General features: G+C 40.1%; 1 protein-coding gene across 1 annotated transcript in view; it reads left to right on the forward strand.

Annotated features, from left to right (window-relative positions):
- Positions 1 to 7,129: 7,129 nt before the first annotated feature.
- TERB1 (telomere repeat binding bouquet formation protein 1) overlaps positions 7,130 to 15,396 on the forward strand; it is a 47,488-nt gene continuing 39,221 nt past the window's right edge. Inside the window, exons 1-3 of the mRNA XM_007457311.1 lie at positions 7,130 to 7,189; positions 13,701 to 13,811; positions 14,001 to 14,129. Of these exons, the coding sequence (XP_007457373.1) occupies positions 7,147 to 7,189; positions 13,701 to 13,811; positions 14,001 to 14,129 (283 nt within the window). The 5' untranslated portion in view covers positions 7,130 to 7,146. The remainder of the gene's footprint in view (positions 7,190 to 13,700; positions 13,812 to 14,000; positions 14,130 to 15,396) is intronic.

Genomic DNA, 15,396 nt, shown 5'->3' on the forward strand with positions numbered 1-15,396 from the left:
TGTAGTCTTGTTCTTTGGGGAGCTGAGGTGGAGGGAGGAAGGAAACAGTTTTCTCAGAGAATAAAAGCTATCCATTTCTAACTGAGCTCATTATTTCTGGCTTGCTATTTCAAAGTTACTTAACATAGAAATGTCTTGTATGGACTTCCCTGGTGGTGCAGCGGATAAGAATCCGTCTGCCAATGCAGGGGACATGGGTTCGATCCCTGGTCCAGGAAGATCCCACATGCCATGGAGCAACTAAGCCCGTGCGCCACAACTACTGAGCCTGCACTCTAGAGCCCACGAGCCACAGCTACTAAGCCCATGCGCCACAACTACTGAGCCTGCACTCTAGAGCTTGTGAGCGACAACTACTGAGCCTGTGTGCCACAACTACTGAAGCCCACGCGCCTAGAGCCTGTGCTCCGCAACAAGAGAAGCCACCGCAATGAGAAGCCCGCACAGCCCGCACACCGCAACGAAGAGTAGCCCCTGCTCACCACAGCTAGAGAAAAGTCCACAGGCAGCAATGAAGACCCAATGCAGCCAAAAATAAATGAAAATTCTTTTTAAAAAGGTCTTGTGTTACATTAGAAATAGCTTAAAATATTTTTTCTTATAATCTTAAATAATGAATTTAAGGCACGTGCAGATTTTAGCTGTGGATATCTTAATACCGTCACTGTTTGTTAAAATACAATTTAAAAGGGGCTTCCCCCAGGACATGGAAGCAACCCAAGTGTCCATCGGCAGATGAATGGATAAAGAAGATGTGGCACATATATACAATGGAATATTACTCAGCCGTAAAAAGAAATGAAGTTGTTATTTGTAGTGAGGTGGATAGACCTAGAGACAGTCATACAGAGTAAAATAAGTCAGAGAAACAAATACTGTATGCTAACACATAAATATGGAACCTTAAAAAAAAAAAGGTTCTGAAGAACCTAGGGGCAGGACAGGAATAAAGATGCAGATGTAGAGAATGGACTTGAGGACACGGGGAGGGGGGAGGGTAAGCTGGGAGGAAGTGAGAGTGGCATAGACATATATACAATACCAAATGTAAAATAGATAGCTAGTGGGAAGCAGCTGCATAGCACAGGGAGATCAGCTGGTGCTTTGTGTGCACCTAAAGGGATAGGATAGGGAGGGTGGGAGGGAGATGCAAGAGGGAGGGGATATGGGGATATGTGTATACATATAGCTGATTCACTTTGTTTTACAGCAGCAACTAACACAACACTGTAAAGCAATTATACTCCAATAAAGATGTTAAAAAAAATAAAAGGGGCTTTCCTGGTGGCGCAGTGGTTAAGAATCCACCTGCCAATGAAGGGGACACAGGTTCGAGCCCTGGTCCAGGAAGATCCCACATGCTGCAGAGCAACTAAGCCCGTGTGCCACAAGCTACTGAGCCTGCGCTCTAGAGCCCGCAAGCCACAACTACTGAGCCCGTGTGCTAGAACTACTGAAGCCTGTGCGTCTAGAGCCCGCACTCTGCAACGAGAAGCCACTGCAGTGAGAAGCCCACGCACCACAACGAAGAGTAGCCACTAAAGAAAGCCCGCACACAGCCAAAAATAAAAATAAATTTAAAAATATTATTTTTAAATACAATTTTAAAAAGACAAATATTTCAGATGTATAGTTTTATCAGAAAACAAGAACAGGATACAAAGAGGAGGGAAGGTTGTAAAAGATTAATGATGGCAGCGTTTGGGGCTCAGACGGTCTCTTCCCCACGCCTGCGCACACCTACCCGAGGCCACGACGCCGGCCTCAGCGACCCCAGAGCCCGTTCTCCTAACTCCTTCGGGCGAACGCCCCCTCTGAGCAAAGAAAGCCCTTTACACAGGGAGCAGTGAGATTAGAGGATTTCCCCTTCATATTGCGACTTTCCACTACTTAAACAGGCGCACACTTGCTATCCGCTGCCCTTTGGAACGTGGGTGAGCAGTGGCCGGCGAGGGACTCCGCGTGGGGGCGGTGCAGCCGGAAGTCCCGCCCCACCGAAGTGCGCCCGGTCTTCTCGGCGGGAAACGAGGTCGGGCGTCGTGCTAGGCGGGCAGCAAGGGAGAAAGGGCGAATCCTAGGGCGCTGCGACTTAAGGGTAAAGGCCACGGCCTCCACTCCTTGCGCGTTTGGGTCCTGCCTCAGCCCCGCCTCGGAACCCGCCTGTCGCCTCCTGTGGAAGGTCTGGGATGCAGAACGCCCCGCTCTAACCTTCTTAACCGACCCACATGGGGGGATGGGGGGGATGAGGCGGGATGGGACCTTTCTGAGGAGGCGGTCGCCCCGGGCTGAGGCCCGCACAGGGAAAAAGAGAATTGTCACGTACCACTTAGGCCCTGCCAATGAAGGGGACACAGGTTCGAGCCCTGGTCCAGGAAGATCCCACATGCTGCAGAGCAACTAAGCCCGTGTGCCACAAGCTACTGAGCCTGCGCTCTAGAGCCCGCAAGCCACAACTACTGAGCCCGTGTGCTAGAACTACTGAAGCCTGTGCGTCTAGAGCCCGCACTCTGCAACGAGAAGCCACTGCAGTGAGAAGCCCACGCACCACAACGAAGAGTAGCCACTAAAGAAAGCCCGCACACAGCCAAAAATAAAAATAAATTTAAAAATATTATTTTTAAATACAATTTTAAAAAGACAAATATTTCAGATGTATAGTTTTATCAGAAAACAAGAACAGGATACAAAGAGGAGGGAAGGTTGTAAAAGATTAATGATGGCAGCGTTTGGGGCTCAGACGGTCTCTTCCCCACGCCTGCGCACACCTACCCGAGGCCACGACGCCGGCCTCAGCGACCCCAGAGCCCGTTCTCCTAACTCCTTCGGGCGAACGCCCCCTCTGAGCAAAGAAAGCCCTTTACACAGGGAGCAGTGAGATTAGAGGATTTCCCCTTCATATTGCGACTTTCCACTACTTAAACAGGCGCACACTTGCTATCCGCTGCCCTTTGGAACGTGGGTGAGCAGTGGCCGGCGAGGGACTCCGCGTGGGGGCGGTGCAGCCGGAAGTCCCGCCCCACCGAAGTGCGCCCGGTCTTCTCGGCGGGAAACGAGGTCGGGCGTCGTGCTAGGCGGGCAGCAAGGGAGAAAGGGCGAATCCTAGGGCGCTGCGACTTAAGGGTAAAGGCCACGGCCTCCACTCCTTGCGCGTTTGGGTCCTGCCTCAGCCCCGCCTCGGAACCCGCCTGTCGCCTCCTGTGGAAGGTCTGGGATGCAGAACGCCCCGCTCTAACCTTCTTAACCGACCCACATGGGGGGATGGGGGGGATGAGGCGGGATGGGACCTTTCTGAGGAGGCGGTCGCCCCGGGCTGAGGCCCGCACAGGGAAAAAGAGAATTGTCACGTACCACTTAGGCGGCTAGAGCCTGGCCGATTGTACTTCAGAATCCTCGGGTGCCTCCCCAGGTGGTTCTGATGTATGAAGGGGGTGGGCGCTGCAGGGGCAGTTGTTTCTCAGATCGGGGGTGGGAACCTGTGTTCCGCATCTCCTGAGGGGGATGGCACGTTAACGGGACTGACATTCAGACCCACCCGCTGCCCTGCCGGTGAATCGCCCGTGGTGGAGCCGGCCTCGGGTCGCTAACCAGCGGCCACGTCCCTGCAGGAGTTGGAGAACCCTGGTCTAAGAGGGAAGGGCCCGAGGGACCACCTGTGCTCTTCAAAAGGAGTTCCTCCAGCTCTTTAGGTGAGCCAGGCCGTGGTGTTAATGAGCGCAAATTGACGAAACAGGGTGGAGTTAGTCTTCTCTCCTGGGAAAGATGTCTATCGGTTACCTGTGGAAACTGGGATGAGGTGATGAGGATGAATGCAGAACGGCTGCTCCACTCTCCTCAGGCCGGGAGTGATGATGTAGTGAAATGGCTCCTGGTACCCTCAGCCTGTTTCTGGACCTGATCGACTGTTTTTTCTCAATCTAAACTATTGTAACAGAAAGTTTACGTTACATTACTTGCATCTTGGCCGTTTCTCCCTTGCCTCTCCTACTTTAGGGGAAAGTTTCCACTGGTATGAACCCAAGCTGGGCATCCACTGTCAACAAATTAGTGGTGGCAGATATGGTGGGATTTTCAGCCCTGCCAGCCTTATGCACAGAAAGATGTCATTTATCTTTCAGATATTTTGAGGGTGCTATTTAGATTTCAAAAAGCTTTTCATGTTAACATTTTCTAGGCCACGTAAAAGAGGAATGTTCAGCTCATTTTCTTGCTTAAATTTGAATTTAACAGTAGTGTTTTGGGGAATTGATTGAGTGCAAACTGTAAGTAGGATAGTTTCTTCCTGTTACCTGGAAAAAAAATCCCTTTTTCCCCCTGTGAGAATACAGTAAATAATTTTGAAATCTTGTTCATGGCAGTCTGCATCTATTCACTAAGTTACTGAGAATACTTAATAATATGCTTTATTGGGCAGATGATTTTGTTCTTGGGATTATACCATATTTTATACTTTTAAATATAATTTTATAGTTATCCCTCCCTTAGAAGTTATAACTTGTCCTTTGCTGTGGATGTTTTTAAGCATGTAGCAGGTAAATAGATGACTTGTATTAATGCTACTAGATGTTTGGCAAACTTTATCTTATTTTACTGTGCAAAGTAACCATTTATTAGAAAACAGTATAAGAAAGACAAAGGGGAACAGAAGGTAGTTTGTGTTGTCAGCTTCAATTTAAAACAAAGCCCTCTTTAAATATGAAAATTATATTAAAAAGCAGAATAGATTGACTAATTAAAACTAAGGAAATAGCCCTTAAACTCCCTCACAAAGCAAAAACCTCCATGTGTGATACGTCTTTTTTTTTTTAACAGGCTGTTTTTTAATCTAGTCTTTTTCCAAATCCTAACCCATTTGCTCAAAGATAATGCAACCTTTAAAAAAGGATGTAAATTTTCCTGTAAATTTTCATTTATATATAGTATGTCTGTTTATAATATGTCTCCAAATTATATGTAGGAGGCAGTATAACAAGATAAGAGTGTAGCCCTTGCCTCAGATTTTCTTGGTTCCCATTCTAGCTCTGGCACTTACTAGCTGTTTGAGCTTGAGCAAATTGTTTACTTTCTCCTCATCTGTCTTTATCCTTATAGCTCCCTTGCAGGGTTATTGTAAAGACTAAAAAGATAGTATTTATAAGGTTTATAGGGCTTTATAGAGCCTGGTCTATAATTGGGCTTGCTGAACATTAGAAGCTTCTATCATAAAACTTGTGAAAAATGAAAAATAGTGAAATAAAACACCACCAGCTAATGACAACAAGTGTTAATATGTTGCTCTTTTCCATCTAGTTTTATTTTATGTTTGCCTCTACATAATTGGGGTCATACTGTAGATAAAATTTTGAGTCTTGCTCTTTTGATTACATTGTTTGTTTGTTTGTTTGTTTGTGGTACGCAGGTCTCTCACTGTTGTGGCCTCTCCCGTTGCGGAGCACAGGCTCCGGACGCACAGGCTCAGCGGCCATGGCTCACGGACCTACCCGCTCCGCGTAATGTGGGATCCTCCCGGACCGGGGCACGAACCCACGTCCCCCGCATCGGCAGGCGGACTCCCAACCACTGTGCCACCAGGGAAGTCCTTGATTACATTGTAATAAGCATTTTTCCATACTGTCAAACATTTCAAGTAAATGTCGATATTCTTGTAACAATATCCTGTCCTGTGGGTATACTATGATGTACCTACCCATTCCTTTTTAAATGGAATATTTAGGTTAAAAAAATGACAAAACTAGTAAATATTTGTATATTACTTTATAAAAGATTCTCATATTTATCATTAAATTTTTTGTTTGGGAATTTTCAGTTTGAGAGTTAAAATGAAAGAAAGGATAATTAACTATCTCTCTTTAACCACACAGTGCTTTAGTAAATAAGAATTTTAGAGTTCTGTGAGTCCTGATTTATTGCTCTAAGAAATTAATTGGACTCTGATGTATTTTTCTAAAAAATCAGTTTAGCATTTTAAAGAATGTGAGAGGCCGTATTAGGGTTGCCAGTTATTTTTTTAATTCATCTAATCACAGGCTCAGGCCATGGCTCACGGACCTACCCGCTCCGCGTAATGTGGGATCCTCCCGGACCGGGGCACGAACCCACGTCCCCCGCATCGGCAGGCGGACTCCCAACCACTGTGCCACCAGGGAAGTCCTTGATTACATTGTAATAAGCATTTTTCCATACTGTCAAACATTTCAAGTAAATGTCGATATTCTTGTAACAATATCCTGTCCTGTGGGTATACTATGATGTACCTACCCATTCCTTTTTAAATGGAATATTTAGGTTAAAAAAATGACAAAACTAGTAAATATTTGTATATTACTTTATAAAAGATTCTCATATTTATCATTAAATTTTTTGTTTGGGAATTTTCAGTTTGAGAGTTAAAATGAAAGAAAGGATAATTAACTATCTCTCTTTAACCACACAGTGCTTTAGTAAATAAGAATTTTAGAGTTCTGTGAGTCCTGATTTATTGCTCTAAGAAATTAATTGGACTCTGATGTATTTTTCTAAAAAATCAGTTTAGCATTTTAAAGAATGTGAGAGGCCGTATTAGGGTTGCCAGTTATTTTTTTAATTCATCTAATGAATATAAACAGAGGTTTAAGCTTGAAAATAACCATGAGTTGTTAGAAAAAATTTTAGTATTAAGCTAAGCTTGTGAAGAGAAATGCACATCTAAAGAGTGTGTGCATATTTGTGTTTTAAACCTCTGGTTCATGGAGGAGTGCCCAATCTGAAATCATGGGATAAAAATTTACAGAAAAGAAAATAAGGAAGGAGAACCAGAAGTGGAGCAACTAGATTCAGTCAACCAATCATTCCTGTGTTTGTTTAATAAAATGTGTTGAATGCCTGTAGTACTTGAGTGCGAGGTGCATTTATGTATGTTTTCAAATTTAATTCTTGTAACAACTCTATGAAGTTGGAAATTTATATTTTACAGATGAGGAAACTGAGCCTTAGAGAACTTAAGCATACCTAATACCACACACCTAATAAGTTTCAGATTCAATCTTTGCTCTTCTGGTTTGAGAAAACTATTCTTTTCCTACCCCTTCGCATATATAATTCTGGAATTCTCAAAACTGATTTAAATTGAGAAAATACCTTTATCTTATAGATGAAATATAAGGTAAAAGAATGCAGACAAGCATGGAAAGTGAGGACACAAAGAAAATACAAGGTGAGAAATTTATGGATCATATATCTGGAATTTGTTTTATAGTGTATTTGTGGGATATACTGCAGATTATCTGACAGACTCCAGGAAATGAAAGAATTATTCAGCAATTTACATGAATATTTATTAAGCATCTACTCTGTGCCTGTCACACTGACTTCAGGAAACTGACATTCTAATGGGAGATGGCATGTTGATAATTAGAATACCATATGATAGCTGATTTAATGGAGGTATATATAAGAACAGTGGAAACCTGAGAGGACCACCATCAAATTTCAGAGCTGTCCTCAGAAAAATGGAAATTTAATTCATGGGCATAAAGGAGGTTAACCAGAGAGGAAATATTAAAATAGAAAAGGATGGGGAATAATATTCCCTAATGGACCCTATCACATCAGGGTTTGGCTGAGGAAGAGGACCCTCAAAAAAAGACCAAGAAAAACATTTCAGAAAGGTCAGGAATGTGGTATTTTGGAAATCAGCCTTAGGAGAATGCTTTGAGAAAGATTACCCAAGAGCCTCAGTGTTAAGTATCACAGATGAAGACTGAAGTATCCACTGGATTTTTCATTTAGGAGGTCTTTTGTTTTATTAATAGTAAATTTAATAGATTTCAGCCAGATTGCAGTATATTGAGGTCTGGGTGGGAAGTAGTCTGGAGACAGTATGAATAGCTTACTCTTCTTAAAAGCTTGTCTGAAGATATATGGCATTAACTAGAGGGAGGATGTAATGTTAAGGAGTCTTATAAGACGTATAGAGATAAGAGAATATGTGAAGAGGGAATGGGGATTATGGAGAGGGAGAAATTGAAGAAACTGGAAAGACGGGATAATTGCTGGAGATGCTCCTCTCAGATCATTTATCACACTATGGGAATTACTTTCATCCTCTTCTGTCTCTATCACCAGATTGTGAGTTCCTTGGAATCAGAATCCCTATCTGATACAGAGTGGATGCATAGTAGACATTCAATAAAGATTTGTTAAATGAATATATTTTAAAGAAGGTCATAGGCCTGTAATAGTGCCTTTTGAGTTGTATGCGAGAGAAATACAACTCAAACTAGTTCAAGAAAAAAAAAGGAAACGTATCAGTTCATACAACTGGGAAACTCAGAGTTGTGAGGAAATGTTCTCCGAAGGAACCACAAGAAGGAAGAGGGAAGTCATTCTGGGCAAGAAAAAAACTATAGTACAGTTGAACCTTGAACAACATGGGTTTGAACTGTGTGGGTCCACTTATATTCAGATTTTTTTTTGATAGTACTACATGATCTGAGGTTGGTTGAATATGAGGATGTGGAACCACAAATATGGAGGGCGGATTACAAATTATATGTGGGTTTTCAAGTGAGTGGACGGTCGGTGCCCTTAATCCCCGTGTTGTTCGTGGGCCAACTGTAGTTGTAGTCATTGCAGGATCCCAAAACACAGGTGAATGTGTTAACCATGAACAGGATGGGAGCTGGATCCTGGTGTGATACTGTAGAGGAAGAGGTAAGAATGGGTGTGGCTGCAGATATTTTTGTAGGAGTTCTGTGTTGTGGAAAGTGTTCTGGGAATTCTGTGAAAGCCTAACATCTGTGTCTTTTTCACTGAGAGTTTATTATAGCATTCATAACCTGCTTTGCCCAGAGAGCAAGGCAGAGCCAGAGATGACAAATAATTAATGGATTATTCTCTGGAATCAGCCCTAAACAGCTGACGGGAGCTGATAGATAAATACTCTTCACACTTTGACTGGTATGACTCTGAGACACATGGCTCTACCCTAGCTCCCAGAGTTTCCTGGTGGGGTTGCTTGTGTCTACCTTCCCTTTCTGTTTCATCTTTTCAAAAAAGTACTTGCACTCCAATTTTTGTTTCATGGTCTACTTCTGGGAGGCCCGAAATTAAAACATGAAGTGGAAGAGAAAGAGATGAGGTTTGAAGAGAGCTGAAGATTTGGAGTAGCCATTGAGGCAAATGGGAGAAACAACAGAAGGGAATTGGAGGTGGAGCTGACCATGGATGGGGTTGCTGAGTAGAGTTGGGGGGTGTAACCTGGAATGCATACCAAATATTTGCAATGGCATAACTGCTTAATTTTTTTTTTTCCTTTTAGCAATGCCCAAATTTGAGCTGAAAGAGCAGAGAAAAGAAACTGTTTTGAGTCACAATTAGGATTATAAAACATGTTTGGTAGAAGGAGAAGGGGTCCAAGGAATCCTAGCAAGATAATGGTTGAGGTGATGAATCATGGGATCTGGGATGAAGAGGGAAGGAAATGAAACCAAGTCTCTGAGAACACGAGTAAAGGAAGTAGAGATCATAGGGGTCAAGGAGTAAATATAAGAATAAGGAAGTAAGCCAGTTGAAAGAATTAGGAGTAATATTCAGAAAATGAAATAATGGAGTTGAAAATATCAGTGGTAGAGCTGTTCAGACTAATGAATGACAAGGGTCCAGATTTGGCCTTGGAAGTGAATAGCCAAATTTACATACAGTTTGCGACTTGCAAAGGAGAGGGACTGTGTCTTTCCCAGCATCCATATCAATCACCGAAAAGAACTGTGATTGGGGTCACTTCAGTCATTAGGTCAACTGCAGAACATACCAGTAATTTAAAAAATATATATATGTATACCTATAAATTTATTAAGATGTAATTGACATACCATCTAATTTACTCATTTAAAATATACAGTTCACTTGTTTTCGTATATTCACAGTGTTGTACAACCATCACCACAATCAATTTTAGAACATTTTCATCACCCTCAAAGAAACCTGTACCCTTTAGCAGTCACCCCCCACACACACACACCCCTGTTAACCCTAGACAACCACTCATCTGTTCTATGTCTCTAACTTTGCCTATTCAGGACATTTTATATAAATGGAATCATATAATATGTGGGCCTTTTTGACTAGCTTCTTTCACTTAGCATAATGTTTTCAAGGATCATCCATGTTGTCTCAGTATCTTCATTCCTCTTTTTTGTGGAATGATTCCATTGAATGGATATATCATATTTTATTTATCCATTCAAGAGTTGATGGACATTTGGGTCTCCACTGTTTGGCTATTATGAATAGCGCTGCTATGAATATCCATGTATAAGTTTTGGGGTAGACATATGTTTTCATTTCTTTTGGGTGTATACCCAGGAGTGGAATTGCTGAGTCTATGGTAAATTTATGTTTAACCTTTTGAGGAACTGCTAGGCTGTTTACCAAAGCAGCTGTACCATTTTACATTCCCACAGCAATGTATAAGGGTTCCAATTTCTCCAAATCTTTGGTCAGAATGTTAGACTATTTTTGATTATAGCCATCCTAGTGGTTGTGAAGTGGTATCTAATTGTGGCTTTAGTTTGCACTTCCCTAAGAACTAATGATATTGAGCATCTTTTCATATACTTATTGACCATTTGTATATGTTCTTTGGAGAAATGTCTATTTAAATCCTTTGCATGCGTTTTAATTGGGTTGTCTTTTACTGTTGAGTTTTAGGAGTTCCTTATGTATTCTGAACACAAGCCCCTTATTGGATATATCTGATTTGCAGATATTTTCTTTCAGTCTGTGAGTTGTCTTTTTACATTCTTAATGATACCTTTTGAAGCTCAGAAATTTTCAGTTTTAAGTCCAATTTATTGAATTTGCTTTTATTGCTTGTGGTTTTGGTATTGTAAACACTTCAGTTTTTGTTTGCGTGTTTATTTTCTTCAGGAATTATTGAAGGAGCTAGCTTGCATAGCCTGGAGAAGATAAAAACCCAGTTGTAGTTATCAGTAGGTGCTTTGTCTGGGAAGGGAGGGATTATGATAGGAAATATTAAAGTATGAAAAAGAAGTACAGAAGGAATTAAGAAAAGTACATAAAAAGTTTCTGTGCCTAGAATTGAAAATCACCATGCCCCATCAAAAATCCTCTTTGGCTTGTTATTGATGATGAATGGCTTATTGATATCTGTACAGTCACACTAACCTTCTTATGGTTTCTATTAATGTAGAATATGATCAATAAAGGTTTGCTGTTACTCCAAGACAACTCAGTGATAACCTTTGTACTATGATATTTTACTAACAAAATGAGTCATGAATTATTTCGTTGAACCAAATTGCCAGTTGAATTTCTGTCAAGAGGAAGACTAATTGATTCACAATAGATCTTAGTTGTTTTTTTTTAGTGTGCTTCTCTATATTTTTTTCCTCCCTTCATCCTATATCTTTGAAAACTTTAAATATTAATTCAATCATTATGTCAAAATCTATGTACAATTTTATTTAAATCCTTAAAACGAAGACAAGAAATTGTTTAAAGGCTGTTGTAAAGAATTTTATAGGAAAATGATTGTCTATTGTTTCCTTTTAGTTGTAAATAAATATGTTTTTTTTTTGTTTTTTGTTTTTTGCGGTACGTGGGCTTCTCACCGCTGCAGCCTCTCCCGCTGCGGAGCACAGGCTCCGGATGCTCAGGCCCAGCGGCCACAGCCCATGGGTCCAGGCGCTCCGCAGCACGCGGGATCCTCCTGGACCGGGGCACGAACCCACGTCCCCCGCATCGGCAGGCGGACCCCCAACCACTGCACCACCAGGGAAGCCCATAAATAAATATTTAAACTTTGTATTTTGATAAATTTTAACATGTGTATATACCCAGCATTGTGTAAGCATCAGCACAATCAGTATAGTGAACATAGCCTCATGTCCATTTGTAATACCTCCCTTCTGTCCCTTCCTGGACCTCCTTTCCCCAAGCAACCACTGATGTGCCTTCCGTTACTGTAGACTAGTTTGTGTTTTTTCAATATATGGAATTGTACAGTATACTATCGTATACTCTTTTTTATGTGTAGTTTATTTCACTCAGCATAAGTATTTTGAGATTTATCCATGTGGTTGTATGTATGAATAGTTAATTCCTTTTTATCGCTAAATAGTATTCCATTGTATGGTTATACCACAACTTCTTTATCCATTCATCTGCTGATGGACATTTCAGTTGTTTACAATTTTTGGTTATTACATATAATGTCACCATGAACATTTGTGTACAAGTCTTTGTATGTACATATATCTCCTTTTATTTTGAGTAAGTACTTAGGAGTAGAATGACTGCATCAAATTTTAGGTGTATGTTTAACAATTTATGGAACTGCTAAACTTTCAAAGTGGTTGTACTATTTTATGTGTCCACCAGCAGTATATGAGAGTTATAGTTCCTTTGTATCCTTGTCAAAATATGTTGTGGTCAGTCTTTTAAATTTTAGTCATTCTAGTGGGCATGTAATAATGTCTCCTTACGGTTTTAATTTGCATTTTCCTAATGAATAATGATGTTGAGCAGCTTTTCATGTGCTTATTTGCTATCTGTGTATCTTTTTTGTCTGTTCAAATCTTTTGCTCATTGTTTTATTGGGTGGTTTGCTCTCGTTGAGTTTTGAAAGGTCTATATGTTTTCTGGATATGTTTTTATCAGATATGTGCTTTACAAGTATTTTCTCCATTTGTGGCTTATCTTCACTTCAGAAAACACTATTTTTATTTTAAAGGTATTTAAAAAATTTATTTATTGTGTTTATTTTTGGCTGTGTTGGGTCTTTGTCGCTGTGCGCAGGCTTTCTCTAGTTGTGGCAAGTGGGGGCTACTTTTCGTTGCGGTGCATGGGCTTCTCATTGCGGTGGCTTCTCTTGTTGCAGAGCATGAGCTCTAGGCGCCCAGGCTTCAGGAGTTGTGGCTCGCGGGCTCTGGAGAGCAGGCTCAGTAGTTGTGGTGCACGGGCTTCGTTGCTTCGTGGCGTGTGGGATCTTCCTGAGCCAGGGATCAAACCCATGTCCCCTGCATTGGCAGGCGGATTCCTAACCACTGCGCCACCAGGGAAGCCCCTAATATAGTGTATTTTCATTTTCATTCAGTTCATTCTAAATAGCAGATATTTAAACCAATGTGGCTTTAATTAAAGAGAATAATATTTGGATTTTCTTTTCATATATTTCATGCAAAGGGAAAATCAAATAATTATAAGAAGTTCATTTCAAGTTATATTATCTAAGGAACATCTTTCTTTTACATGTCTTTATTGCTTATTAGATTTTTTAAAACTTTTATTTATTTATTTGTTTTTGGCTGTGTTGGGTCTTCGTTTCTGTGCGTGGGCTTTCTCTAGTTTCAGTGGGCATGGGCCACTCTTCATTGCGGTGCACGGGCCTCTCACTGTCGCGGCCTCTCGTTGCGGAGCACAAGCTCCATATGCGCAGGCTCAGTAGCTGTGTCTCACAGGCCTAGTTGCTCCGCAGCATGTGGGATCTTCCCAGACCAGGGCTCGAACCTGTGTCCCCTGCAATGGCAGGCAGATTCTCAACCACTGCGCCACCAGGGAAGCCCCTGCTTATTAGATTTTAAAAAGTAATACATATTATTTAAAAAGCAAATACAAAGATATGTATTTAGAGTGTGAAGTTTAAATGGTTAGTTTTTGAAAGGAAATGTTTGGTTTAAAATAATGAAATTTTTGTTCTTTAGAAATGAAGACTGACCTGAACTTATTATTGGAGTGTCTGAAGTATCAAATGGACAATGCTTTTTCGCAAAAGGAAGCTCTGGTCACTATTCATTCAATTTGCCAACAAAACAGTAAGACATGATAGTGAATTTTTATTTGTGATTCTAGTTGTTTAGTATTGTGATATATGAAATATGCATAGTTCTTTCTCTTCTACTCAGTTATTTTACATATTATGTTACTAGGTTCATGTGATTTATTGTCCTTAAAATAATAATTATAATAAATTTTTTTCTTTGTTTTGTCTGCACACTCTACAGGTAATGCAGGTCTTTATTTTCGGGAAATTGGTGGTTTGATGTTTGTAAAAGATCTTGCAAAGTCAAGTGAACATAGTATGGTAAAAGAAGCAGCATTATATACATTAGGAGCTGTTGCAGAACAAAATGGTAAAATATGAAAACTTCATTTCACTATCCTTTAATCATTGTGTTATACTTTAACAAACTACTAAAAAATAATATTAGAATTCAATTCCTTTTTTACATGTCTGAATAGTTTTTTCCAGGTATTTTATTTAAATTAATGCATACCAAAGATTTTATTTATCTTATTAACTAATGAGGGAATGAGTAAAATGTTACAACTGTTTCAAAAGTAATGGCAAAAAACAATACTATAGGCATTTGGGAAAGCTGAAATTTAGGAATAGGCACATAACTGGTCAGTGTCTGCAGGTCAAATATCAATTATGTTCTACCGGTTGAAATGTTTTGCATTTCTGTGGACAAGAATAACTTGCATTAATATCAGTTTTCTACAATTTACAGAGTTATAAAATAGCCCAAAGACAGTAAAAGACACAAATAATCTAGAAGGGTGTGCTAGACAGGACATTCAGTAATTGTTATCATCCATTTCAAAATCTTTCACAATTTTTCTTACCATTAGTTGGAAACATTTTTTTTACTTTGTCTTTTACTATGCTTTTTTTTTTTTTTGCCATATGAATGTTTTTTATTTTTATAAAAATAAAATTCATCATTCTTTCTCTTTTTTGCTTTTGGATTTTGAATCATAGGAAAATTTTCCATACTCCCAGATTATAGGGGAATCCACCCATGATTTCTTTTGGTACTTGTGTGATTTTATTTTTTAGTTATACATGTTTTATTCTTTTTGAATTTTCCTGGGATATGATGTGATGAAGGTTCCAGTTTTATCTTTTTTTTAATATGGCAATCCAGCTATCCCAACACTTCTTATTAAAAGTAGATCTTTTTCACATTGATTTGAGATGCTGCCATTATCACTTAATGAGTCTATTTCTAGTTTTTCTTTTCTGTTCATTATCTATATATCCAGGTACTTGAATCAAAATATGAAGATAACTTACAGCCATCTTATATGTGGATAAATATGCTTTCTGTATGGCCGACAAAAACATGTTTCTGTAGCATACCTGAAATGAGGTTAAATCTAAACTATCAGTTTGTCAAATAACTTTATATTCTTATATTTTCAACCATTAAATATTTCTTCACCACTTGTTGAGAACCAAGCTGTGTGCTAGGCATTGGGGATAAATAAGACATTGCCTTTGCCTTTGAGAGTGTCTAAAAGCTGTTCTAGACACTGGATATATGTGTTCAAATTATTTTTTAAAAATTCTGCTTATTGCATGATTATCACCAAAAAGCCTCTCCTGTCGTGTAG

The sequence above is a fragment of the Lipotes vexillifer genome, unplaced genomic scaffold (genome assembly GCF_000442215.2).
Source record: "Lipotes vexillifer unplaced genomic scaffold, Lipotes_vexillifer_v1.1 scaffold504, whole genome shotgun sequence".
Classification (NCBI taxonomy): Eukaryota; Metazoa; Chordata; class Mammalia; order Artiodactyla; family Lipotidae; genus Lipotes; species Lipotes vexillifer.